Source organism: Cynoglossus semilaevis, chromosome 1 (genome assembly GCF_000523025.1).
Source record: "Cynoglossus semilaevis isolate Cse_v1.0 chromosome 1, Cse_v1.0, whole genome shotgun sequence".
Classification (NCBI taxonomy): Eukaryota; Metazoa; Chordata; class Actinopteri; order Pleuronectiformes; family Cynoglossidae; genus Cynoglossus; species Cynoglossus semilaevis.
In genome coordinates, this window is record NC_024307.1 from 6,045,107 (window position 1) to 6,071,658 (window position 26,552).

General features: G+C 41.4%; 4 protein-coding genes across 9 annotated transcripts in view; 2 read left to right on the forward strand and 2 right to left on the reverse strand.

Annotated features, from left to right (window-relative positions):
* Positions 1–3,020, forward strand: part of angel1 (angel homolog 1 (Drosophila)) — a 7,313-nt gene extending 4,293 nt beyond the window's left edge. Inside the window, exons 3-10 of the mRNA XM_017041523.2 lie at positions 1–426; positions 580–803; positions 904–973; positions 1,050–1,492; positions 1,593–1,734; positions 2,396–2,506; positions 2,617–2,650; positions 2,852–3,020. The exon at positions 1–426 is cut by the window's left edge and continues 1 nt beyond it. Of these exons, the coding sequence (XP_016897012.2) occupies positions 1–426; positions 580–803; positions 904–973; positions 1,050–1,492; positions 1,593–1,734; positions 2,396–2,506; positions 2,617–2,650; positions 2,852–3,020 (1,619 nt within the window). The remainder of the gene's footprint in view (positions 427–579; positions 804–903; positions 974–1,049; positions 1,493–1,592; positions 1,735–2,395; positions 2,507–2,616; positions 2,651–2,851) is intronic.
* Positions 3,021–4,805: 1,785 nt separating this feature from the next.
* On the reverse strand, positions 4,806–12,296 carry vash1 (vasohibin 1). The gene is made up of 7 exons (XM_025055070.1): positions 10,653–12,296; positions 9,399–9,487; positions 9,061–9,117; positions 8,613–8,687; positions 7,624–8,005; positions 6,353–6,462; positions 4,806–6,256 (listed from the first exon to the last, which is right to left on the reverse strand). Exons 1-6 carry the CDS (start codon positions 10,872–10,874, stop codon positions 6,457–6,459), a joined length of 831 nt encoding a protein of 276 aa, XP_024910838.1. The 5' UTR covers positions 10,875–12,296; the 3' UTR covers positions 4,806–6,256; positions 6,353–6,456.
* A 124-nt stretch (positions 12,297–12,420) lies between these two features.
* On the reverse strand, positions 12,421–14,309 carry fcf1 (FCF1 rRNA-processing protein). Its single transcript, XM_008307129.3, has 8 exons — positions 14,169–14,309; positions 13,798–13,862; positions 13,627–13,698; positions 13,394–13,542; positions 13,221–13,293; positions 13,036–13,123; positions 12,761–12,855; positions 12,421–12,671 (listed from the first exon to the last, which is right to left on the reverse strand). The coding sequence occupies exons 1-8, from the start codon at positions 14,169–14,171 to the stop codon at positions 12,623–12,625; spliced, it is 594 nt and encodes a 197-aa protein (XP_008305351.1). The 5' UTR covers positions 14,172–14,309; the 3' UTR covers positions 12,421–12,622.
* On the forward strand, positions 14,241–26,261 carry arel1 (apoptosis resistant E3 ubiquitin protein ligase 1). Of its 6 annotated transcripts, none has more exons than XM_008307149.3 (22): positions 14,241–14,320; positions 15,136–15,366; positions 16,012–16,180; positions 17,643–17,863; positions 18,026–18,097; positions 18,290–18,516; positions 18,644–18,881; positions 18,978–19,147; positions 19,699–19,879; positions 19,985–20,229; positions 20,316–20,393; positions 20,483–20,624; positions 20,731–20,852; positions 21,347–21,422; positions 21,507–21,616; positions 22,035–22,214; positions 22,491–22,616; positions 23,232–23,361; positions 23,443–23,501; positions 23,586–23,675; positions 24,082–24,257; positions 25,946–26,261. In XM_008307149.3, the coding sequence occupies exons 2-22, from the start codon at positions 15,219–15,221 to the stop codon at positions 26,046–26,048; spliced, it is 3,063 nt and encodes a 1,020-aa protein (XP_008305371.1). In that variant the 5' UTR covers positions 14,241–14,320; positions 15,136–15,218; the 3' UTR covers positions 26,049–26,261. The 6 variants fall into 6 exon arrangements, with proteins under 6 accessions (XP_008305371.1, XP_024910829.1, XP_016893194.1 ...); XM_025055061.1 differs by lacking the exon at positions 25,946–26,261 and adding an exon at positions 24,900–24,918; XM_017037700.2 differs by lacking the exon at positions 14,241–14,320 and adding an exon at positions 14,354–14,614.
* Positions 26,262–26,552: the final 291 nt, after the last annotated feature.

Sequence of the window (26,552 nt, forward strand, 5' to 3'; positions counted from 1 at the left end):
GTCTGCAGACAGATGAGGCTACAGAGAAACATATCTGTTCAGGATTAGCAAAAGTTCCAGCACATGCTGTAGAGGAAACAGTAGTTCCAGCTGAAGACGGAACCCAAGAGACCATTTGTCCAGTACAGAAAGAAGAAGAGTCGTCGTCGGTGAACGCAGCTGTGGAGGTGACGGAGTGTTGGGATGAATACTGGCTAACTTCTGATAGTGACAAGGAGCAGGTTGGCGCTAACAGTTCTAGGCTAGTATTTCCCGCTTTAAGTTCTAGCGACCAGAATCACACCACAATCAGCGAGCAACACAATACACAAACGAGCTGGCACTTCCCTGCAGGACTAGGGTTGGCAGAGGAAGTCGAGTGCCCGCTGTGGCAATTTCCTGTGGCGAGTTACTACCCTTCCATGGAGTCCATAGAACCATTTGAAGGTAAGAGTCAAACGGTGGTCAGAACCTTAAGCTTAATCAGGCTAAAATTAAGACAACAATAGAGTTATGTTTTTAGTCTGTGGCATAGAAATATCATTATGGTCATATGTTTGTTTGCCCAGGTTTATGTGTCTGTGCTTGTCTTCCACTCAGTCATGTGGAGAGTATGGCAGAGAGCACCAGTGGAGGAGCCGGACCTGGTACCCTTTCCGTTCTCCAAGACGTCGATGGAATTCACTGTCATGTCCTACAACATCCTGGCTCAGGATTTGCTGGAGACCCACGAAGATCTGTACATGCACTGTCCTCTGGAGGTGCTGGACTGGAACTACCGCTGCAAAGTGCTGCTGGACGAAATAGTGAAATGGAACCCAGATGTGAGCCGTTAGAGCGATGTTTTGTCCTTGCGTTTGATTATGCAATAATTCAGTTTGAATTTTACAAGTAGTGTGTGTTTTTTTTTCCCTTTCTGTGTAGATTCTTTGTCTCCAAGAAGTTCAGGAAAACCACTACCATGAACAACTGTATCCAGTCCTGAGCCAGATTGGTAGGTCAGCTGAGACAGAAGAGCAATTTATGGCTGTGGACTGTTAGAATGTTTGTGTTTTGTGCTGATGTTCCAGGTTATACCTGCGTGTACAAGTGTCGCACCGGAGCCAAGACAGACGGCTGCGCCACCTGCTACAGAAGCTGCTGCTTCTCTGAAGTGTCCGTCTCACTTCTGGAGTTCTTCAGGCCTGACATAGAGATGCTCAATCGACACAACGTAGGAATAGTGCTGCTACTTCGTCCGTTGGTCGCCCAGGCGTCCGAAAGCAAGACCGCAAGCCCACTTCTCTGCGTGGGCAACACCCACCTGCTCTTCAACCCTAGGAGAGGCGACGTGAAGCTGGCTCAGGTAGCCATGATGTTGGCCGAGATCGACAGTGTAGTCACGTCGGCTAAGGCTAAGGGTGAACACTGTAACGTTGTTCTGTGTGGAGACTTTAACTCAGTGCCACACATGCCTCTGTACCAGCTCATCACCACGGGAAACCTGTACTACCAGCACCTGCCAGCGTGGATGGTAATGTCACACCTGTTCTGCTTCACTTCCTGTGACTTTTCGCGTGCTTCGAGTCGTCACATTGAGGAAGTGACCTCCGTGTGTTGACCCTGTCTTACAGATATCTGGTCAAGAGGACATGTCCTATAAAACCTATTGCCACAGATTGGCTGCTCCCCTGTGGCCCAGCTCCCTGGGCATCACTGACAAATGTCAGTACTCTACGGTCAAGAATGTATTTGAGAATCAAAATCCAAAGTCAGGTTTGTACTTGAGATTTTACACTAAAAACAAAACAGTAGTCGTGGTAATAAAAGTGTCCTGAGATTTTACACTAAAAACAAAACAGTCGTGGTAATAAAAGTGTCTGAATAAATTAGTGATTTTCCTCCTTCTCCTTGTGCAGCCACAAAGGCATTAATAGTCTTCTAGCAACATTACAGGAAGTAGCCGCATATTTCAGGTTCTGCGCAACCGAAAATAAATAAATCCTTAGGTGCAATGTTAGCTGTTAACCTCTCAGTAAAACAATGTCTCAGTAGCTTTTTTTGGGGGATTTTGCTACAAGCTACAAGACATTCTGTACATACATGGTGCGCACAATGAACAATGCTAAGATAAAGGCAGCACATTTCAGATTCTGTTGACCTCTGGAAGCCAACAGTGGCTTTAATGCAACTTCATTTTCTTACCTCAAGGAGCGTTCGGCTTAACCGGTTTTTTATTGTTGTGCTTATATCGCCCTCTGCTGGTATACTGAAGCAGGATTTTACCTGGATTTTTTTCCCCCCTATTTCTGAAGCAGGATTTTACCTGGATTTTTTCCCCCTATCCTTTGTCTCACATAAATGTCACTATTGAAAATGATCTAAACATTTTTTAATCAATAACTCATCTTTATATTTATTATATTATCATTTACAGGTAAAAGGCAGTACAGTCACGACTTCATGCAGCAGCTGCGTTTTTGTCCTGCTGCATGTGTTCGCCCAGTGGATCTTCAGCTGATCCCAGGTGTGACCGACAACACACCAGGTATTGGTGTAAACCTGAGAGAGAGCAGTGCATTTTTGTAGAAAAAATTTGAAAAAAAGTTTGTGTTGGTTAAAGAACTTTTCTTTTTTTTTTTCCCCCCTCATGGACAGATGTTTCCTGGGGAAATCCACCTCTTCATACAAGGTCAGTTTTTTTCCACGGGATTCTTTTGTAATCAAGTTATGTCATTAGTTGCTTCTGTCTCTGTTTGGTCTGATGTGGCGTCCCAAAAACATAGAGTCTAGATGAGCTTTGGAAGAAGAAGTCGTGATATTGACGTTTTTTCTGCGCTGTCATATACTTGTCATGAACGGAGGCGTCCGTCATAACCTTTTGGTGCCACAGTTTCAGGCACACACTCACTCATCCCTTAGACCTGGAGTCGGTCTATAAACACGTTCTTCCGGGATCTGGCTGCCCAGAAGTTACAACACTGCACTCTGAAGTAGGAGCCACAGTGGACTACATCTTCTACCAACCCCTCCTCCCCCCCGGCTCAAAAAGTTATGATTGAAAATCAAAAAAGGTCCAACGATAGGGGGGAAAAAAAAAAAAATTTATACATTTTTATTTTTTTCCCCAGATGGTGACAACCTGGTAAATGAGGGTCTGACGTTGATGGGCAGCCTCTCTCTACCCTCAGAGGATGTCCTGTGGTCAATGAAAGGTCTCCCCAATTACACGTTTCCTTCTGACCATCTCAGTCTTCTGGCCAAATTCCAGATGGACATCAGTTCAAAATGGTAGAGAAAAAAACATTTTGCCTTCTGATTCACGATCTGTGTTCTTAAACCCACTTTCGGTGACATTTCGTTTTTAGCCAAGACTTACTGTGGCCGTTGTGTTGTTTTCTCGACCAATCGTGAGATTGAAGACAGATGATAGATTGTTTATAAAAATAAACAAAACATTTGAGTACTACAGTAAAAGCCTTAGAAATAAATCACAGATGTATGTGGAGGGAAAAAAAAAAATCATCTTTCTCATTTGATGATTTATGTTTGTTTCTCGTTAATGTTCTCAACTGCTAGCATCAATTTGGCACCGCATCATGTCTCTTTCCAAATCTCAATCTCATTTAGAAGAAAATGGAAGCTAAAGCAGGACAGGGAACGGTTGACTTTGTCTAATTACTAGACACAGTCTGATGATTTTTAGTCATGAAATGTTATTTATATCGCTAACTTCTTCATTTAAGTTGCACTCGCCTGAAAAAGATACATTGTAATTTATGTGAAACGTCATGTAGACATAAAAAGTTTGTGTTTTTTTTGTTATTTGATAAGATCGGATTGTATAAAAGATATAAATATTTTCCCTTCTTATTTTGGACTGTCTCATCGGTTTGACTGTTGACTTTAAATGCCACGTTACTAAATTCGGTAAAAGTACGTAAAAATCAAAAACAAGTTACATTTAGCTCATAGTAAATTAAACCTTTTGGGACGTTAGCTAACCATCCCTCTACTATTGTGGTCCACTGAGGCTGTGAGTGTGTGTGTGTGTGTGGGGGGGCAGAGGAGTAAATAATTTATGTTGCTATTTGCGTGCACACGCGAAGCTAAGTGAGGAGCTCTGTTGTGTGAGGGCTGCAGAAGAACGTCAATGAAGACGATTCTCAACAGCAAATAGGAAATGTTTTAATTTGCCTGTCATGCAATTCAGTACTTAAACATATACAAATACATCGATGTATATTTGTATACGTATTTTTACACACATATATATATACAAATAAATAAATATATGTATATATTTAAATATATATATACACATATATACGTATGTTTCATGTATATATGTTTATATATTTGTATATATGTGTGTGTAAATATATATATATTGTTTGTACACTGGTGTTGACCATATAATAATAACTCATACAGCTGTATGTGCTAATTTTTTTTTAGCAAGCAATAATTTCGTTATTTTTTTACTTTGTACCACCATGTGGCCTTTTCCAATTTCCTTGTCCTTTTGCAACAGCAGATGGCGTCGAAGTTGAATTTTATTTTAGGCTAGTATGCTGCAATTCATCACCTAATTCTAAAATGGTTGAAGAGTTGAAAATGGAAACTTGAATTTTATTTGTTCGCTTGACTATAATATTCTAACGGCCTCCTTAAGTTCTAGTAAGAATCCAGCTGAGAGATGCTAATAACTTAATTCAATACTTTTTCATACACATTTTGCTCAAGCCCGATAGTGGGTGGGTAGGGGCATTTGTAAGTAGAGACAACATAAAGAACTTGACAACCAAAACAGGGGCTTCGCTTAGTGAAGTCTGAATTTCCAAAACAGGGGCTTCGCTTAGTGAAGTATGAGTCTTGGCAACTCACACTCTGCCACAGGAGGCAGTATTAAGTATGTGGTTTGAACACACAGGCTGCCACACAGGAGGCGCCATTAAGCATATGTTGTTTCTCTGGGGCTCGAACCCAGGACCCCCTGTGTGTAAGGCAGATATGTAAGGCAAGTGTGCTCACCACTTTGGATGCAGTGGTGAGCAGAGCTGCTGCTGCAACAACAGGGTGCCACTAGGGGGCGCCAAGTATGTGGTTCCTCTGGGGCTCGAACCCAGCACCTTCTGTGTGAATATGACGAGCAGTGTAAATAAATATGACAAAATTGTTGCCTAAACCCTGGCGACACTTTATTGTGACCCTGTAAATCTTTATAAGTACAAATCAGAGTGTGTAAAAGAGTATTGAACTGGAAATGGACGACACATACTGTACATTAAAAAATGTGTTGTATTTGATCCAGGCCGCTGTCATGAAGGTCTGTTGGTGAGCAACACTAGAAGTAAAAAAAAAATTAAAATATTTCTATTGTTTTTATACAAAAAGTAGATAAAGGTGAAGTAAAGAAAAACATTTTTTTTATACGTGACACTTAAGGCAAGTGATACAATAAGTCAAATCGCTACAAGTGGAAAAGAACATGGTGTAAATAAAGCAGTTACACAGTACATGTATATAGCGACTCCCATGGTTAGCATCAATGTAGCAGATGAGTTCTCTGCTGTGGTCATTGTCAGGCATAACAAGAGATTCCAACCCTTATTCAGTCAATGTCTAGCATGCTTAATGTGCTAGCATCTGTCTATTAGCCGTCGCACAGCTAACTGTCTAGAAACTGCCAACAGTTAGCATTTTACACTGCTTTGTTATGAGTCATGATAATAATGGTTACAAAAGTCGTTTGGTGTGAATGTGTCCTACAAGGCACAAGGGGGGGTGGTTACACAAGCACGGCCGCTCGCCAGAGCCTAAGTGGATTCAAGGTTACATCACATGTATTTGCACGCTTACAGTACGATGATGCTAACTGCTAACAAGCCTTAAGAACTTCTAGTTGATCATGACACCAAAAAGAGGCTTTGATATGTTTTGCACATTTTTTTTTTTTTGCCAGCCTTTGGAGGAAATACTGCACTTTGGACCTTTGTGTTTTGAAAATATATCCTGCTCAGCTGCTGCTTCGAAAGCCACGGATGTAGGAGATTCAAAATGAGTTCATTGTTCATAGAGGAGTAGCTGCTGGTGGCCCATTCATCGCTGCTTGTCAAGAACAGGCCAGTGTGTAGAAAGAAAAGCCCGAGAGTAAATCGATGGTCCGCTGTCACAAGTGCGTGTTTGTGGTTTTTAAAACGTCACAAACGAGATGGAAATTGTTTCTTATACTCGGATCTGGTAACCGCTCATGTCAGAAGATGATGTATCCTCCGGTGGCTTCTCGGCCGAGGTACTGTAGCAAAAAAAAATAAAAATAAACATTAGTCCTATGCAGCACCTACAGTATGTCATCAGACAAAAGTAAAGATTCACGGCAGATGAGTCGTACCGTTTCTCAATACGACTGCTCCGGCGTTTGGGACTGTTCTGTACTCGGAGAGGTGAACCCATGCTGTTTTTCCTGTCTCTGGTCGGAGAGGGCGGCATAGGCTTTCATATCTGGGAAAAAATGCAAAAAAAAAAAATTTTGAGCCATTCTGACTGTCGCATGAAAAAAGTCATTCATTTGTGAGTTGAGTTATTGTGAAGCCAATCAGCCGTGCAGACGGCAGCCAGGCCATTCATTTGGATATAAAATAGCCAGCATCAGAGCAGATGAGAGCATCGTTTGACAGGAAGCAGATTAACTCGGGGTCGCCATGCTTGAAATGTCGGCAGGTCAGTGGAAAGTTAATCAGCAGTTAGGCTGAGTCCATCTGCTGACGACAAATGACTTCCTTCATGATGGTCTGTAGTTCCACAAAGGCCTCATTAAATCTCCTCTTGTCGTCTGCAGAGATGGACTCTGAAACTGGAAGCTTAAAATTTGCTTTGCATATTACTTTTTATTTACCCCAGTGAACTGTTTCAGGGGCATTTTGTCAAATATTCAGGACTAGTGCATCAAATGTGGGGAGTTCTACCAGGATCATGGGACGTGTCCAAGTTCCTGTCTCTTTCTAGCAGCAAGATCCTTTACTGATTTGGTAAATATAATATCAGTAATACAGGAAGGACCAGTGTCATGCAAACTGAAGCAGCCATTTTCCACTTAGATGACGCGAAAGCTATCAGTTTCACAGACATTAAGTAATAAGTTGTTATAGAGACTTGTCATTTACGCTAATGCAACTCTCTTTTGTTAGCTCAAGTTATTAAGGCTATCACTTTAGGGTACTCATAGCTGCTGTGTTGAACCCAATATGTATATCTTTTGAGTAACATTAGCGATTTCTTTGAGATCAGAAAGCATGGGATACTAGGTAAGCCAGAACATAGCTTGATGTTTTTGTTAGCATTAGCAACCCACAGTATCTTTTTGGCCTGTTTATATCTTCTGTACATGTATACAGTATGTCTTTTGGGTAAGATTAGCTTTTTTTCTGTTCACATTACCTGTGATGCTACATTAGCCTAAACATACAGTAGCTAAATAGGGTAGCTTTACATCTATGTAGGTCTTTAAGCTAACATCAATCTAATGTTGGAGTTGAAACAATTTGAAAGTAATTAGTCAGATCTAAGGGCAACGGAAACTGCATTTTATTTTTTCTAATGACTCTGAATTTTCAGACCCAATCTACCATGTAAAAGTACACAAAATATAAAGTACTATTTTACCTTGAGCCTCATGTCGCGAGTGTACCTTTCCAGCTCCTTTCGTAGCTCGTCCTTGCTCAGCTTGTTCAAATCCACTATGGAGTGTTTCCACTCTATCTGCTCGACACTGTGAGGGTCGTGGGACACGTACTGCCCGATCTTGACCTTGTGGAGGGTGTGCCAGTAGCCTCTGTAGGCCGCATCAAAGTCCTGCACCAAGTCCGTCAGTGTGCGGAACTCCAAGGCCTTGAACATGAGGTCCTCCCTCCTGCTCATGCCCAGAGCGCCGTAACGTCCCCCGCTGTGAACTCCCAGCACGATGTGGTAGAAGTTGTTCCCTGAGAAGTGAGACTTAAAGCTGAGGGGGAAACGATCCACGCCTGGCATGTTGTTGGTGAGGTAACTGTACGGAGGCTGTCAAGGTAATGAAGGCTAACTGTTGTTTAACAAGGATGGTGACAGTCGGTCTGGGGAAGAAACAGTGGAACTAAACTTTGACATTAGCCGAGGCCCCTCATTATTTTCTATTTAATTAAAGTAGACAATAGATTAATGTAGCAAAGAAAACCCATTGGAACCAAATATTTAACCTGATTTGAGAGCAGCCATTTTGAATTGTGGGTTTTTAACGACACTTTTTACTTATTGTACATTTAGCAGCTTCATTTTAGAACTTTCTAGAACTAATTATCAGGAAAAACTTTCATTAAGGCTCACCACAGGTTTTACACAATCCCTGTAAAACACTGTTTGTGTCTAGTTCTTCCCACGTTCTGTTTGAACACCTGAATGTCACATAGCAGTGAGTCCTTGAGTCCATGTAGAGACCTGACGTTTTATAATCACAACCAATGTTTTTAGGCACATACCGCCACCTACTGTACTACAGTGTGTAGTCTCATGGTAAGACCAGTGACTTTTTGGAAAAAACGCAGCCTACTCCTTATGCCTTGATGTGCGATTATTTTTTCAATTTCAACAAATAGCAGAAATGTGTAATTAAAGGATACATCCCCAGGATCACCGCCTCCAGACATTTGATTGGCAGAGCCTCCCGGGTCATTTCTTTCGCGATGTCCATCAGCCTGTGACAATTATATGAACATAAGCTTAGTGAATGTGTGTCTTAAAACTCCAGTACATTGATGTGTCATATAAACAATGTTGACACCGTTAACAGTGATTTTTAGGCAACAAAAAATAAAATGAAATAAAAAATTCCAAGTGCCTGAGTAAGAACATCTGTGTTACCAAATCTGATAAAGAGAGGTCTGGGAAAGTGTTCCAGAGCTCTGATTGGCATTCGTTCCTGCTCACAAAGCCTTGGAGTGAAGCAGATATGCAGCTAATCCACATGCTGTGGCTCTCAGCAGCACAGGAAATCAACAATCTCTATGAAACTCCCCAGTGGGTCAAGCAGCGGTGATCAATATGAGGCTAAATGGATATTTGTCTTACGCAGTAAGGGGGCGGCTCTTCTTGATCTCGAAGAACTGTGTGCCTGTGTGATTGTACCTGCAGGCCACAGTTAAGGTCACATGATGTACATGAGAACCATGGAGCTGCCTGATGAGAAATGTAGCGTTTAGCATGAGCAGAAACAAGATACATTTTTGATAAACACTTTTCCCCGACTCCTGTATCTACAGTGGCCTATTTCCTGCTGTTTGACCCACATCTGCCAAAATGTGCTAAAGCAGTGGGTCATGGGAATTACTGTATGTCCCCCTTCTTTACCATGTCCAGTGACATTGCTCATTAATCACTGGTTTATGGTGCGACCAGTTAAAGGATACTGAAATTCCCTGATGTACTTCTGTATGGCTTCCAGGCGCTGTGGGACAGTGGTGGTAGGTTGGTATGAAGGCACGCTTGGCACTGGAATCTGTGGGACAGAGGAGGCGAACAACTGCATCACCACTGTATGAACCTAATAACCGCAGCAGCTGCAGAATGTGGTCGTGTTTGACCTCCGAGCTCTGGGTAACCAACTGACAACCGCTGTACGATCCACTCGCACAGGAAATGACTGAAAGTCATTGTTCTGTGTCGGAAGAATGACCGGGACAAAACGTACCGTATGTTGTAGGAGTTGGATAGTTACACTGTCATTAGCAAGAAAAGGAAGAAAATACATCGGAATTGCGGTGGCGATCGGGCTAGCAACAGTCGATAAAGAGGAATCAAATACAACTTATGTGAACTTATGTACTCAGGCTGTAGAAATATCTTAATATATAGTTGTTTATGCCCAAAACAAACAATACAAGTATGCTGCGAGTTTAACTTTTTTGAAGAATTTTTCACGGTTTATTCCTTTAAAAGTTCACTGTGTACAATGCAGGTGAATGATTTGAATATTAGTTCAAATGGAATGTAATTTAAAAAATGTTATTTTTTGGGAGGGTAAAAAAAAATACAGAAAGAATTGCAACATGCTTATTTATATATACATGTACATACTGTATATATATATATGTATGCATGTATTTGTGTGTATATATGTGTATATAGGTATACTGTATGTACGTATGCATGTATTTGTGTGTATATATGTATATATAGGTATACTGTATGTATATATGTATATGTGTTATGTATATAGTAGTACTAAAGGCTGTCACATGTTGTCCTATAAATATAGTAGTACTAAAGGCTGTCACATGTCCTATAAGTTTACTTGGGAATAATATGCTGGGATTTATTTGACCAAATCATGACAAAATGTCACCAGTAGCTGTCGCTAAATCATGCACATTGCACCCTTAACAGACCCAATATTCACTGCACTATTGATGTTTGAAAAATAATCCCAACTGCTGACTGTGTGGAATAATGTCACAGTGCTGCTATTAATCTCCTGGTCCTGTTGAATGACACGGTAATAAAATTAACTTCACATTTTCCCATAACACCTTGCTGTAAATTGTCTACAGCAAGTGTGATGTCCTGACTCTGAGGGCAAAGTATAAGAAAAATATATAAGAAAAAAAATCTGCCCCCATCATGAGTTCTCAGATCCGACATGGAACACCAGAGTCGTCCGTTACCTTGGGAAGGTCAGTGGCTCCTCGGATCTCCTTTCCTAAAGCTTCACCGTTCGGGTGGATTCGAACCACATGGCGCCACATTCTTTCCCACGTCTCCTCCTCCACGGGGAACCCTCCTCGGTTTACAAAGAAGGGCACTCCTCCATCCCTCAGCTCTTCCTCACCTTCATCCTCCTGCTCGTCATCCCTTTCCTCCACTGAGCTCACGGTGGCGCTCAGCATCCCTCCGTCTCTGAGCTGGTGCAGAAATGTCCCGAATGATGGACTTAGACTTGGACTCGGACTCTCGCTAAATAATCTCTCAGGATTAACTATGTTCCACAACAGATGGCCAACTCACGACATCAGACTCCCCCATCTTATGTACCAGAGTCACTGCAGGAGGAGGTGATCTGTGATGAGGCTGTGTAGCCGATGCAAGTGAACATGAAATTAACACGAAAATATTGAGTGAAATCAGTTTGTTGTGTATTCGCTGTCTGTGAAGAAACACATTAAGGCCGTGGATCCGCGGAGACGAAGTGCATATCAACAAGACAGACAATAAAAGTCCTACATGTCACTAAATCTCAGCAGCGTTATCGGAGGTCATTCACAGCAGACACGTCCAGCTTCTCCGGCACAATCCCGACTTCCGTCTTTGTTGATGTGTCCACTTCATGACCGACTCACAGCCTCGTGTCCTCCCGCTCTCTCCGCTGCTTCATTGTTTATGCAGATGCTCTTTTTGGCTTCGGCGACTGCGGCTTTGGAACCGCGTCCAGACCAGACACTCCCAGAGTCGCACGCACTGCGCATGTGCACATGTGCCCTCCCTGTAAGGCGGATGGATGATCTCAAGGGCTGTTGCATTCAGGTGCTTGGTTTAGTCGGGGAGTTGTTGAACGGCAGTTGGCACCAACTATGATGCATCACTGTTTCCTTGTCGGTCTTGTCGTTTTTGACTATTCCCAGCCTGTTGGTTCATAACAGTGTCTATAACCTAGCTGTAACTCGACTTATGTCGGAGATTCACAGCGACATTCATTCAGTCATTTCACATGTCAGCAACAACGTCACTCTACTAAGAGAAATTACGTCGAATGTCCTCCTGGTGTGACTTTGTGACCAGAACACACGTGAACTGTAAAGATGAGGTCATTCTTCCTTGGAAGAATGACGTTCACGTGATGTGGATGTATGATACCGGTGATTTAAACAAAAACAAAACAAAACCACAGGATTACGGTATTTTTTGAAATGCATTCTTCATTACCGTAATTGACTGTATATGCTTTTCTGTCTATCAGTGACATTGGCGGTACTTTTTAAGCTAAAGGCTACTGTATCCTTGGAAGGCTTTGGGTATGACGTCACTGAAGTTAGTCAGTCAGTGAGTTGGTCGTGTCGCTGTGTTGTAACCGTGGTTTGGCGTAAGATTAAGTTGTAATCATGAGTTTTTAATTTCAAAAAATAATTTTACGGCACTATAAATTATTTATGGCAACAGGACCAAATCCTTAACTTCCTGTGCTATGTGACAGGAATTGAATCAGCCTATTTTTAAAGAGAAATTCAAAAGCCTAGAAGGTAAAAACCTTATTAGTCGACCTAGAGATTAGGTATAAACATTTTCCTTTTGGTATTTAAAAAAATACACACATTTACCACAGGTTCTTATACATATCAAATGGTCAAAGGTAATTGTGTTTAATACAAGATTTTTTTTTTCTTCTTTTTTCTCAGGTCACACAGCAGGTAATCAGTGTCAGAAATAAATTGCATTAGGTTTTAGTATTTCAAACATTTATTAACACAAAAAATGTGTACCAGAGGAAAACTTTAAACCATCTTATTTATACTAGATCACAGCCTAGCAAAATCAAACTTCAAAACCCTGAAAATATCTTTATTATACATCGAGAGAGAACAATATTCAAAAGGAAATTTTAAATCATTTCTAGTAAATGTTCAGCTGAGTTGTAGATCACTCAAAACCTCGGAGCGCCGTAGTCGTCTGGCATTCGTTCAATATTATACCTGTGTAAGAAAGGAGAACAACATTGTTTTTGATTGAACTGGCAGTTACTTTAAATCAAGCTGATATCTGTTTCACAAATATCTCTCACCGATGGTTTGAAATGTACATGATGGGAACTCCAGGGATCTTCCTGACTCGCCTTTTTAGGTCTCTGTCCACTGTAGCCAGGATGTAGCACTTATGCTGCAAAAACATGTTAGCTATGTCATTGATGTTGATATGCTTGATGGCTTCGGCCTGGCACCGTACAATATATGACCTACTGCATACTGTAACTTTTACCACAGCTCCCTAAATGGAGTAAGCAATGACCTAAATATAGTGTTTTCATTTCTGTGAAGTGATTTGTTCAGTGATAATTACCTGGGTTACCCGTTGAACCAAGCAGTCATCAGCATATGTTCCTTTGTGTGTACACGGTAGGCGCTCAAACCTGGGGTCCTTGGCTATTCTGCAAAAAACAAATACACATGACATTGTTATAAATAAACAGATTATATAGTAATGAACTACTGTTACTGATATATCTCGCCAAAATGATCTTGTACCTGAGCGCAACTCTGTACTTCAATCCCAGCTTTTCAATCTCAGCCATCACACAGTCTGTAATGTATGGGATGCCTACAAAATATACATATGACATATAATGTGTCCTTTGATGAAAAATTACAGAAGAAAAAAAATAATGAACGTAATTGATAAATAAGGCAAGATAGTTTACATTTGGCATAAAGGCAATCCATCATGGACTGAAAAACATCCAACTTAGCCTTGATGGAAAAGTTGATGAAGTTAGTGTCGACCAGTACGTGGTATGGTGGGCCAAGCTGCGTATTGTACTGGAAGAACAGGCATGATGGGTACTTGGGTCTGTAAGATACACAATGTGATGCAAATGAGGTAAGTAATAAACAACAAGCTGTGTATTTTTAGCCTTTAGGTAGCACGACGTACACTTCTCTCTCCTTAAGCGCAGAAGGATCTTTCTTCTTTTTCTCATTTGATTTGGCCCGATCCTTTTCTTTTCTGAGACAAACGTGTGACATGCAAATGTTAAAGACAATTATCAAACATGATGGAAGAGCTCACTAAAAATGTTAAATATAACAACAAAACTATACTTACATTCTTTTATCTTTTAGGCTAATCATTCGCTTCATTGCAGCATATTTCTTGGTTTTCTGTTTCCCCTAGAAAACACAGAGATTTTTCACATATTTTTCTTTGTGTACATAATCCCTGGCCTTGATACTTTGTCATTTTAACTGTATACAATGATTCAAAACGTGCACACTTTCTCTGCTCGTGAGTTATTTTGTGTATTTGCGGCTATTGTGAAAATACGTATTTGTCTTTTAAACACTATCTCTATGTACGGGTGGTAGCTAAGCTAACTGCCGAAAAACAGCTTCGCTGTGTTTAAATAAGTACATTTTATACACATTGATTAAGAACTCTGTATTAAAGATACAATTACAATGCTATAAACCACTTACCATTTCCTAAAGTTGAAGAAAAACACCAAACGTAGCGAGTGTATCCCTTCGCTTTTCCTCGTGTGTCGAAGCGCTTAATTATGACGTAAACAAACGCCGACACTTTTACTATAAATGATTTCTGCTTCAGGGCTAATGTGCATCAGCCGAAGGTAAATGCGATTTTAATGAAAAGAGAAATAACCCGTGTATTTTTGCAGTTTTTTGTTTGTGTATGTAATGCTGCAAGGTGCGTCAGGTAATCGTGTGTGGATATTGGCAGCGGCTCGGGTTAGCAACTGGCTTTAATGAAATTCCGCTGGCATTGTTGGCTAACTTGTTTAGCACGTAGCATCGTTCACCAGTCTGCCAATGCGAATGTAGCCGCCTAACATGCTAACGGTGCTAACAAACGATGGAATTGGGGGTTTCTCTGCTGGCTTCAGAAAGCGGACGACAATTTAAACGTAAACATTTTAAAGACATCGCAAAAAGCTTTCGTTTGAAGTTTACTAACGGAAATGACATTCTAATTGAGCTTCCTTGTGTTTTGTAATAGTGTCGGCCAATGGCAACAGTAAGGGTTTTTAACAACAGAAAGCAGGTTCAGACAGGTCAGCATCCTCTGTACCACCACATTATCTCGATCTGCGTGGTTGGATTCACACTTTAATCTACAAATTCTTTAATTGACTGAGTTTCTTTGTTTTTAATAATTAAACAGATGCCGGTGGGAGTATTATGACCATTCTTTTGCCAAGCTGTTCATGCATTTTTCAGTGTTGTCGATTACCTGTAATGATATTCTCCCATCAGCCAACGCAACGCCAGGGTGACGCTTAAATATTCATGCATTCTTTGCGAAGCAGTTTACTGTAGAAAGCTCCTAGTTATATTATCTTCCACGTGTTTAACCGGTATCTCTCATTGGAATTCACCTGCTGCAAAGATGATGTTCTTAAAAAAAACCTTGACATTGTCATTATAGGAGACTCCGGTATCTTCCCAACACATGGCACTTTTCTGTTTTTTTGCACTGGGGGGACTGAGTGAAGGCTCAAAGATGGTCTGATGGACCGAAGGTTTTTCCTGACTTTTTTCTTCTGCACTGTGTCGTGGATCTTCTTCTGGGAGGTGCGCTGGAAGAAAGGAAAAGAAAGTCAGATCAAGGAATGGCTTCAAGGACACAGCCTCTCTCAGTACAGACACTTGTTTGAAGGTCAGTGTTGTGTTATTACTTTGACTGCACTTTACAGGATGAATGTTGGAAAATTAAAAAAAAAAAAAACAGACAAAGCTTCAGAACAAAGATGGTGACTAACAGACAAAGCTTCAGAACAAAGATGGTTGTGACTGAAGTCGTTGATGTAAACCTTTACTTATTAGTGTGGTAACTGCATTAATTAGTCAACCAAAGTTTTAATTAAGAGGGATGCCAACAAATGTACAAAAATCAAGCATTTTCTTGTAATACATATGTGTATATATCTATCTATATATGTATATCTATATGTATATATTTGCATATATGCATATAATGTGTATATATCTATCTATATATGTATGTGTATATGCATATATTTGTATATATGCATATGCACACTCATACATATAATATATATGAGCAGTTTACTACTATAATCTAAAAAGTTTCCTGTTTAATGTTTGTTGTTTTGATTTAAATAATTTGGCGTGACACAATCACACATTTATTCGTCAATGTTTTGATTTAAATAATTTGGCGTGACCCATGAAATAATCAACTTCAAGCCTCACTATAGTTTTCGTGTTTAATGACTTTATCGGTCTGTGCAGTAGCAGTAAAGGTGCCTATTTATTCATGTGCTGTGAATGTGTCATGTAGATGTGCAGACACTGGAGGAACTGAGTCTGAGTGTACTGAGTCGCCTGGAAGAGGTGGTGAAGGAGCAGCAGCGCTGGAGGCAAATCGCAGAGGCTCACATCCAGCTGCTGAGAGATTTCGCTTTGCAGGAGTGGCTTTGCTCTCAGAACCTGGAACACTATTACCACACGTAAGCGACGAGGGTCGTCACATTTTGTGTTCGCACAAAATGTTTACACTAATCTGTGACCAGGCGAAAAATATTGTTTGGTGTTGATACAGTCTCTTGTTTATAGAAATATTTAACACCTCGGCTTTGTTGATTTGTCCACTTGAGGGCAGCCTTGTCTTTGCTAACAGTCTTTCAGAGGGACACTGCAGTGGAATTTGTTCTTTAGAGGCTGCTATTGTGACACCCTGCAGCAATGCAGATTTGTTTTGGTGTGTGTATGTGTGTGTGTTGTTCAGGACACACACCACGCACGTGCTCTGACTTGTACAGACCGACTGACTGAGCACATTGATCACATTGACCTGATGTTGCAGTTTTTCCTTCAGGGTCATATTTTTATGTTTAGTAGTTCTATTTCCTCTTTCCTCTCATTTGTTGTTTTTTTCCTGTGATCAGCTAAAAGAGTCTAAAAAAGGTACAGTAGCAAATTGTTTCAAACTTAATAAACCAAAGAACTAAAAATGTGATTCTGGCTCAATTAGAAGGATGCCATGAATGTGTTTGTGAGTCTGCAGTTTGTCTTTGTGTCCATCCTTTACACATTGTTGGGATGTTACTGTAAAAAAATAACTTCTTACCACTGTAAAAAAATAAAAATAAAAACCTTTTTATTGACAGTAATACAACTGTGCTGTGCAGGGTGTTCCTGCCTAGAACTTAGACAACGGGATGGTGGAGGTGCAGACACATCGATAGAAAATTATATTTGTTAACATTAGTGTTAGTTGTCAAATTAATTTTTTGTCACCATCATTTTATGGTGTAATTAAAATTTTGTCAGAACCAAGTGTGGTAACGTACTTGTGTACTTACCGTACCTTTTTTTTTTGTCAAATAGGCAGTGTGGTAACGTACTTGTGTACTTACCTTTTTTTGTCAAATAGGTAGTTACTTTCTAATTATTTTCTAGAAAGCTACATGTAGTTTCTTCTTGTTGTTAAAAGTTTCAGTTTTACCCAAAAGCCATCATTTCTGTACTTTTGGCAACTCCTTCAGTTTCCTTTTGCTGCTACGTGTTGCCTCTGTTGTTTGTCTTTGACTTGGTTAATGATTTACAGTGAGTGAGTGAAAGGTATTTTGGAGAGAGAGCGATTGAAAATTATTGCTCAGCCATAGTCGTCTGTTAAAGCCTGTAGTTTTTGCCACACTGGAAATTGTTTGTATTTTTATTTTGTTTTACATCCACTATAACTTGAGTCACTTTATTCCTTGCTGGAAATGGTCACTTTGCTGCTACTTTTACTACTACATGCAGTATCTGTGAGATGTGTGAGTCACACTTACATTATAGGGCGTAGAAACTCTGTCTGGTCGACTTTCAGTGCAAAGATTAAAACACTTCAAAGAGATGCTCATGAAGAACCAAACTGCCAACGTTGTGCTTATCAGTTTTTTTTTTTTTACTTTTTCTCCCTCACAGGCTGAAGACGCTGGGCTGTGCCAATCTGGATGAGTTGTCTGAGTTTGACAGTGAACTCCAGTTGTCTCTAGCTGCCTGGGGCTACTACTACGAAGACTACATAAAACTGTCCACCGGCATCAAGATCCTCAAGACCACCAGGGGGAGTCGAGACCAGGACTACGAAATTCGGCTGGCGCATAGCCTTGCTGAGAGGCGTCTGAATGAGAAGTGGTCGATTGGTGAGGCTCAAGTCGTTTTGGTTTGTTGTTGGTGTTAACACCAGCTGTTAACATTTTTACTGCATGGTTTTACACCCAGCCGTGTTGTGGATTTTTAGTCTTTGTCTTTTTATTATTAATTATTATTTCACTAATTGTTGGATTTTTTTATATTTGTTACAGCGGGAGCTCTCATTTTTGGCTGTACTGTGGCGCTGTGCTTCTTGATACGGGACCTCATGTTTTACGTGATTGGTGAGTTTGGTTTTTACCCCTGGACTGAAGGGTTTTAATGCATGCCTTTCTGTACTTCCCTGCCTGAGGACTCACTATAAATTTATTCCCATTAAGATGTCAGGATTCGATCGATAGCTCTTCGCTCGTTATGCTCTGTAATAAGCCGATAAATTCCCTCATTTCTTCTCACTCATTTCCTCCTTCTGGCAGGTGGAATTACTGTTTCCATCATAGCGTTTGTCTTTACTATCAAGTTCCTCTGTGAGCTTGCAGCGAGGGTTGTCAGCTTTCTGCAGAATGAGGATCCAGGACGACGCGGAGACCGCAGCATCTACGACTATGTGCGGGGTAATTACCTGGACCCACGGTCCTGCAAGGTGTCGTGGGACTGGAAGGAACCACAGGAAGTGGGCCAGACTATGAGCTTTAGAGTTCAGGTGACGATTCACACCTCATGTTTTTGTAAATTTGTCTGTTTGTCGCTTTTTAAAGTCAGTGGTTGACAGTGTTTTTTTGTTCTCCGTGTCCTCTACTTATCATATTGTTGCACTTGTGTCTGCTCAGCTCTTCTATAAGAACGGTCAGCCCTTCCCTGCCCACCGGCCTGTGGGTCTTAGGGTCCACATCACCCATATTGAGTTGGCTCTGGACATCCCTGTAACACAGGAGGTTCTTCAAGAACCAGAGTCCAACGTCGTCAAAGTCACCTTCACAGTGCGCAAAGCTGGACGCTACGAGGTTGCCGTCAAGCTGGGCGGCCTCAATGTGGCCTACAGCCCTTATTACAAAATATTTCAGCCAGGTATGATGCAACATTACAGAACCATCTTTAGGGTTTTATCATTTTTACCTTGTATTTTATATCAGGTGATATCAGTTTTTCTTTGGCTTGTCTCAGGTACCGTTGTTCCATCCAAAACAAAAATCGCTTATCATTTCTCCACCCTGGTCCTGGTCAATGGGCAGCAGCACACGCTGCAGATCGAGCCCAGGGATGAGTACGGGAACCCCACAAGTAACTCCACAAGTCTCACAGATGAAGCCAACTACAGCGTCCGAGTGCATTCGGTAAGAAAACAAAATAAATAAATAAATAAATAAAAAACATCCACATTGGTTTGATATGGATGAGGTTGAATCTAAATTCACCCAAGGTGTGAACGTGAGCGTGAATGATTGTTTGTCTGTGACCCTGCAATGTCTTGTGGAACTATCCAGGGTGTAACATCGCCCTCGTCTGTTGAAGTGGTAGATAACAAATGAATGGGTTCAGATAAAAAAATAGACATTCATTTTTTTTAAATGACCTGTTGGTCGTGTTAAAGACACCAAAGGAAAATTGTGGCGGTTCCATAGTAGCACGCCTGCCTCGAAAGCAGCGAGTCCTGGGTTTGAATCCCAGAGGAACCACATGCTTGATAACGTTAATCCTCCTCTGTAGGTCGCTTTAGGTAAAAGCATCTGCTAAATGTATAAATGTAAATATCATGTCACTAAACTGTAAACAATAACCCTCCTGAGAACGCAGCTCCTCTCTCTGGCTCTTTTCACGTTCTAAAACTCGTTCGGTCGTTCTCTGATTTGCACTGCCATCACCATTGTTCTCCCTCTTCTTCCAGCTGGGTACGGTGGATGATGACAATCTGGAAGAATACTGCAGTAAATCAGTTTCACTCAACAAGCCACAGTGCCAGGTTTTGCTGAGACTGACCCTGAGAAAGTCGGGCTGTTTCAGGGCCCGCATCTCCTACAAGAAGCAGCTGCTCAGCAACGGGGAATTTGACGTTATTGTTCTCAGTGGTGAGGAAACCTGATTGGCTACAATAATAATAATAATAATTAATATTATTACAGTAATAGATTTATGTACAGGCCTAGTTTGAAAACCTCACACGTGTATCACAGAGAATGAGAAGACGTGCGTGGAGAGGAACGTGTCCACTCCGGGCATCAGTATCTACTTTGAGGCGTACCTTTACAGCAGCGGCAACTACAGCAGTTCAACGTGGCAGTTCCCAGCCTCCTCTTTGCTGGCTCCTCAAAGGAGGCCCTCTATGGGCGAGGAGGAGGATGAGCACGACTCTCCCGTGGAGGGCCAGCCAGAGAAGGTGAAGAAACCAAAAAAGGTCTACTGTTACATATCACCAAAGGTCAGTCCAACTCTTTTCTTGATGTTACCAGAGAGTTGCACTCATTTTTCCTCTGAACGGTCGTGTCAACTTTTTATGGCCAACAGCAACTTTCCGTGAAGGAGTTCTACCTGAAAATAATTCCATGGCGCCTTTTCACATTTCGTGTCTGTCCAGGAACAAAGGTAACTTCGACGTGAACCATCGCTGGAAAACAGGAAATATTTTAATTGGTTTGACGGGCTACCCATAATTCTTTGTCTCTTGTTCCCAGTTTACCTACTATGGTCCAGATCCTGTTCACAAATACCAAACTCTAGTGGTGGATGATGGGATACAGCCCCCTGTGGAGCTCAGCTGCAAAGACAGAAACATCATGGCTGCCACCTTCATCCGTTTCCTGCACAAAAACATTGGTTTGTTTCATTCATCTGTGTTCACGATTGTATTTATTTATTTTTTTCAACTTCCACAATGACCTGTGCTGAAATTGAAGTTGTGATTTATTGCTTTTAACCACAGGCGGCTCCGAAACGTTCCAAGACAAAGTCGTCTTCTTTCAGCGTGAACTCAGACACATCCACGTCAAGAAACCACGCACAAAAACCTGCCTGAAAATCACTCGCCACTCCATTCTGGATTCAGTGAGTGCTGCGTTTCATGACACTGTGCTGTAAATGAATGACAAACAAATGGGACATTAAACAGATTTTCTATTAAATGTATTCATCAATATATGTCATGAATTGCAATCACAAAAATGAAAAAAAAATTGAAAAAAAATTGAAACACAAAAATGTAGTATTTAACTAGCAAGGCAAAGTACTTTAGTATTTATCATATGAGTTTTCCATCTTCCTGCTCCTACCTTTAATTTTTAAAATTAAATATTTCCTCTCCTTTTTTCATTGTCGTACCTGTACATAGGTGTACTTTGATTTATCTAAAACAAGAACACGATTCAAAATAATTTTAAATAAAAGTACGAATTTACAGCATGTCTATCAACTTGATAACTTGATTAAAAATGATTGATTAACATCCATAAAATGATGTTGCCATCCAGCCGATCTTCTTTCATCACTTCAACTCATTTGCGTCTGCGTGTTTGTGTTTTTCCTCTCTTGCTCCTTTAAAGTCTTTAAAGGCAACAAGAAACTTCTCGGTGTCAGACTGGAGTAAGAACTTTGAGGTGGTGTTCCAGGATGAAGAAGGTGAACCACACAAACTTGTCTTAACTGCAGTGTTAGTACTTCACTGTTCAGAGTTCCTATCAACTTCCTGATGTTATTCCACAGCGTTGGACTGGGGCGGTCCTCGCAGAGAGTGGTTTGAGCTGGTTTGCAAGACCCTGTTTGACACCTCCAACCAGCTGTTCAACCGCTTCAGTGACAACAACCAGGGTCTGGTAAGTCTGCACCACATCCAACTGGTTTCCTGTTAAGCTTTGGCCTGTTTAGTTGGACACATTGCTGATGTACACAACAGGAATTGAAGAAAGTCACAAAGAAGTTCTTGCACAGCCCTTGATCTCTGTGTTTTGAATTTTTATGCCTATATGCTGCCCCCTAGTGGAAGCGTATTTAATTAAATACATAATAGTTTTCCGACTAATTAAGTTTATTTTCTAACATTGCCACAGATTCAACTGAACTAACGTTGAACTGTTGGGTGTTTTTCGTTCTGAGGAATGTCTAGTCACTAGGACATGACAGAAAACGTGTTAATCTGTTAAGTTTGGCTGTAATTGCGCCCACGTCATTTAGTCTGACCTCAACATTAAACAAAATTCCAACGGATCTGACGATTATTTATCTATTTCGCAGGTGCACCCTAATCCAGACAGGCCGCCCCACCTACGTCTCAAGATGTACGAATTTGCGGGTCGTGTCGTGGGGAAGTGTTTGTACGAGTCTGCCCTGGGCGGAGCCTACAAACAGCTGGTCCGGGCTCGATTTACACGCTCCTTCCTGGCCCAGATCATTGGCCTTAGGATGAACTATAAGGTATGGACCAAGGATTGATGGTACTGTTTACCTACCGCGCCTCTGTCATCACGTCAAATACTCCTCGCAAAAGCCAGGAAACTTTTGTTTTGTATTTTTCATGGAGAAGTAGCCAGATAGTGTTGCCGTTTGCCAAACTTCTTAAGATTTCAAAGCCGAGAACTGGAGTCGACCCAATCATCATGTTTTCTTTATCCACAGAAGAGGATGAAATGTCATGTTTATTTGAAAATGTCATTCTGTTGTGTTTTCATTTTGTTTCCCTTTCGTACGCAGTACTTTGAGACGGATGACCAAGAGTTCTATAAAACTAAAGTCTGCTTCATCCTAAACAATGACGTGAGTGAAATGGACCTGGTGTTTGCCGAGGAGAAGTACAGCAAGTCGGGACAGCTGGAGAAGGTGAGGCAACACTTTTAGAGGAGGGACACTCCCCCTCTTTTTGTCCCTGATGTCATCTCAAAGGAGATAGAAACAAGACGCCAAGCAAAAGAAACCATATTGCTTGTTTGGCAAGCGTTTTGTTTTTCTTCAAATGAGGGGAGGGGCCGGGGGTTTACATTCATCTTCTAAACTTTAAACCAACCATGTAAACGGTTCAAGGCTGAAAACCATTTCTAAATTCTATGTTTTTATTATTACCCAGCAGCGTTTGAGATTCACATGGTTCTGAGGCGTGAAATTGAATATAATAAACATCATTGTTTTTCTATTATAACGCAGTAAACCCATCAGTCAGATTTAAATGCTCTGGCTTTGAATGAGTTCTTTATGTCTTCATCGAGGGCCGTTTGTCTCCCACAGAGATCCACATGTTGCGCTGCAGTGTTTCTACTGTGGAGTTAACAAAGCAGGCAGTGTCTCTGAAGGAGTTCATTCAACTTTTTATCATTTGTTTTTCCTTTTCATTTCCTTTTCTCAAAATCCAGCCCAGCTGAAATGTTCAATGAATGCCTTGAATCATGTCTGGGGTTCAACTCTTCCCCTGTCGGTATGTTTCTGCCCTTGGTCGTGCAGGTGGTGGAGCTGATCTCAGGAGGAGCCCAGATCGCTGTCACTAATGAAAATAAGATGCATTACCTGAACCTGCTGGCTCAGTACAGACTGGCCAGTCAGGTGAGAGACGAGGTAGAACACTTCCTAAAAGGTAAAGGAGCGTCAACTTATCCAGAACAAGATTTCTGTGGTAACATAAACGTTATAATTATAATTTTCTTAACAATTACAGGGTTAAACGAGCTGGTTCCAGAAAACCTTCTTGCCATATTTGATGAGAACGAGCTAGAGGTTTGTGACATTTTGAGGTCGTCGTTTTTTTTTTTAAATCCGTTAATTTTTCACCACCTCATGTTTCACCTGTAATCTCCTCAGCTCCTGATGTGCGGCACCGGTGACATCAACGTTCAGGACTTCAAGGCTCACGCTGTGATCGTGGGCGGGTCGTGGCACTTCAGAGAAAAGGTACGTCGTTGAAGTCGCCGGTCTGACTGTTGTTCCGACTGTTGTTCCGACTGTTGTTCCGGCTGTTGTTCCGGCTCTTGTTCCGACTGTTGTTCCGGCTGTTGTTCCGGCTCTTGTTCCGACTGTTGTTCCGGCTGTTGTTCCGGCTCTTGTTCCGACTGTTGTTCCGGCTGTTGCTCCGGCTGTTGTTCCGACTGTTGTTCCGACTGTTGTTCCGGCTGTTGTTCCGGCTCTTGTTCCGACTGTTGTTCCGGCTGTTGCTCCGGCTGTTGTTCCGACTGTTGTTCCGGCCGTTGTTCCGGCTGTTGTTCCGACTGCTGTTCCGGCTGTTGTTCCGGCCGTTGTTCCGTCTGTTGTTCCGACATCAGAGCGTCTGATGGCGGTGATTTCCCCCTCTCTGCTGCAGGTGATGAAGTGGTTCTGGGCCGTGGTGTCCAGCTTCACTCAGGAGGAGCTGGCTCGTCTCCTGCAGTTCACCACCGGTTCCTCACAGCTGCCCCCTGGAGGATTCAACACCCTCAGCCCGTCCTTTCAGATCATCGCCGCTCCCACACACAGCACTTTGCCCACAGCACACACCTGGTGAGTACGACAGTAACTCTTCATATTATGGTTCAGTGAAGCTACATCTGGTAGTGTCGACTGTGTCTGAATCTGATTGGTTAACTCGGTCAATGTAAACTGTGAGCCAATCAGAGACAGCGGTGAGCCAACGATGCTTCACAGGGAAAATCTATCTATTTGTCGCCCCCTATCCACAGCTAAAGTCATCACTGTTTGTGTCAATACAAATCGGTTGTACCTGATGTCTACATTGTAGTTCCTAGATGTTTGTGGTGCTAACCTAGGTGTGGGCAAACTAAGGCCCAGGGGCCGTGGTGTGGCCTGTTCAGCTTTTTAAATCCGGCCCGGTAAACTTTTCCAAATTATATAATTTATTTATATTATCAATATACTTCTGCCTTTTCCCTGCAATACCCATGTTTCCCCAATAGATGGCATAGAAAATGATAAAAGCATTTTAGCTTTTATGCATGACATTTTCATTTATCTTATTTTTTTATTTAAGTTTTCCTGTTTAAGAGTCGGTGAAAGACTAATGGAGGTAGACCAGGTGTGTTCCTGAGTCTGGAATTAAATGGAATTTGCAAGTGTAACTGTTTATATTTGTCCAAAACGTTTTTGGCCGACACCGACGTCTCGCGACAAATGCGTGACGTGAAGACACAATGACTGTCTGTTGTGACAAGTGAATTAACGGAGACCGAGTTGAGCAGCTGCCGAGCCCTGGCTACGTCAATAACGTAAGCTAAGCTATTTACTCACGGCACAAAATTGCACCGTACTTTCCACAAATGTCACAAACGATTGAGGTGGTGATTAGGTTGTTGAACACTCTGGGTACCGATTGGATGGAATCACTCTCACCGCTAAAGACGTGAATCGCTTTTACCACCGCTATGTTTAGCTAGGGGGCTAAAGTCTGACGCCATCTTGTTGTTGCATTAAAATTTTGGCGTATATTTTTAGTTTATAACGTAAGCTAAGCTATTTACTCACGGCACAAAATTGCACCGTACTTTCCACAAATGTCACAAACGATTGAGGTGGTGATTAGGTTGTTGAACACTCTGGGTACCGATTGGATGGAATCACTCTCACCGCTAAAGACGTGACTCGCTTTTACCACCGCTATGTTTAGCTAGGGGGCTAAAGTCTGACGCCATCTTGTTGTTGCATTAAAATGTTGGCGTATATTTTTAGTTTATGGACGTTGTTAAACGGGAAAAAAAAATCATTTTAACACTTTTAAAATATTTGACAGAAAAAGTAACTAAATGTATATAATGTATTTATAATTTCTGCCCAGGTTCACAATTTGTCAGTGACCAGTATTTTTAAGAATATTTTAGTCCATTCTTAAAAGATAGATCTGTTTTAAATAGATTGACAGAACAGAAAGAACTCTTGTGTTTCACGTCTCGTAGCCAAGAAATATGTGGCGTCGTGAACGTGATTAATGTGTTTTTAAAGTTGTTGAAGTAGTTTTGACAAAGATAAGATTTCCAGAAAAGTTGGTGCAGTTTCAAAAGAACGCAATAAAAACGTCATCTGCCGTTTGGTTATTTAAGTGCACTCACTTTTCTGGAGATTATCTTTGTCCTGTGTTAGCACGTCTGAGCTTTATTTATTTGTTGTTTCACATTTAACACTTTTCTTTGATATTCACGTAAATATAAAGGTACATTTGTTTGTTTTTCTCCGTCCAGTTTTAACCAGCTGTGCCTCCCGACCTACGATTCCTACGAGGAGCTGCACAAGTTGCTGAAGCTGGCCATCAGTGAGGGCAGCGAAGGCTTCGGCATGCTCTGACCCACGCCGAGGAGTCCAGGCGATCCTGCCAATCCAAACACTCGGACACTTTGGTTAGGAATCACCCAGAACCTGTAAACAGCAAATACAACTAATACACACTCTCAGGATGAGAGCGTCACCAACAAGCCAACTGGAAAATCAGGACTGTGTCATGTGACCTCCAGTGCTGATGTATGTTTAAAAAAAAAAAAAAAAGATATTTTAAAAAAACATCCTGATTTTTGTAAAGTTATAATAATTCTTTGGACTGATGCTTAAGGTTAGGGTTAGCTTTGGGTTATTCTTTCTGATGAAGCCAAGCCCTCGAGTATTACTGTGTCTCATCATCTACTTTGCAATCTGCAAACTGAGGAAAAAACACGCAGCCTACTGGCGACGCGTGCAACTGCAGCACTTTGGCCTTAATCGATCAGGGACTGACGTTTGTATGTAAATATGTAAACTCTCTCCTTTTATGTCCGTACCTGTACATAGTAGCACGCACACATGCGTTCCGTTTTG

Coding starts and splice junctions, on each gene's coding strand:
- arel1 (XM_008307149.3), top strand. CDS start 15,219: ATGGACCGAAGGTTTTTCCTGACTTTTTTCTTCTGCACTGTGTCGTGG. Junction 20,230..20,315: donor ACTGTTACATATCACCAAAG/GTCAGTCCAACT, acceptor TATGGCCAACAG/CAACTTTCCGTGAAGGAGTT. Junction 22,617..23,231: donor AGTCGGGACAGCTGGAGAAG/GTGAGGCAACAC, acceptor TTGGTCGTGCAG/GTGGTGGAGCTGATCTCAGG.
- fcf1 (XM_008307129.3), bottom strand. Junction 13,699..13,797: donor AGCCTAAAAGATAAAAGAAT/GTAAGTATAGTT, acceptor CGTTTGTCTCAG/AAAAGAAAAGGATCGGGCCA. Junction 13,294..13,393: donor GGATTGCCTTTATGCCAAAT/GTAAACTATCTT, acceptor TATATTTTGTAG/GCATCCCATACATTACAGAC.
- vash1 (XM_025055070.1), bottom strand. CDS start 10,874: ATGCTGAGCGCCACCGTGAGCTCAGTGGAGGAAAGGGATGACGAGCAG. Junction 9,118..9,398: donor AAGTACATCAGGGAATTTCA/GTATCCTTTAAC, acceptor TGTGGCCTGCAG/GTACAATCACACAGGCACAC. Junction 8,006..8,612: donor GAGGCGGTGATCCTGGGGAT/GTATCCTTTAAT, acceptor GCCTCCGTACAG/TTACCTCACCAACAACATGC.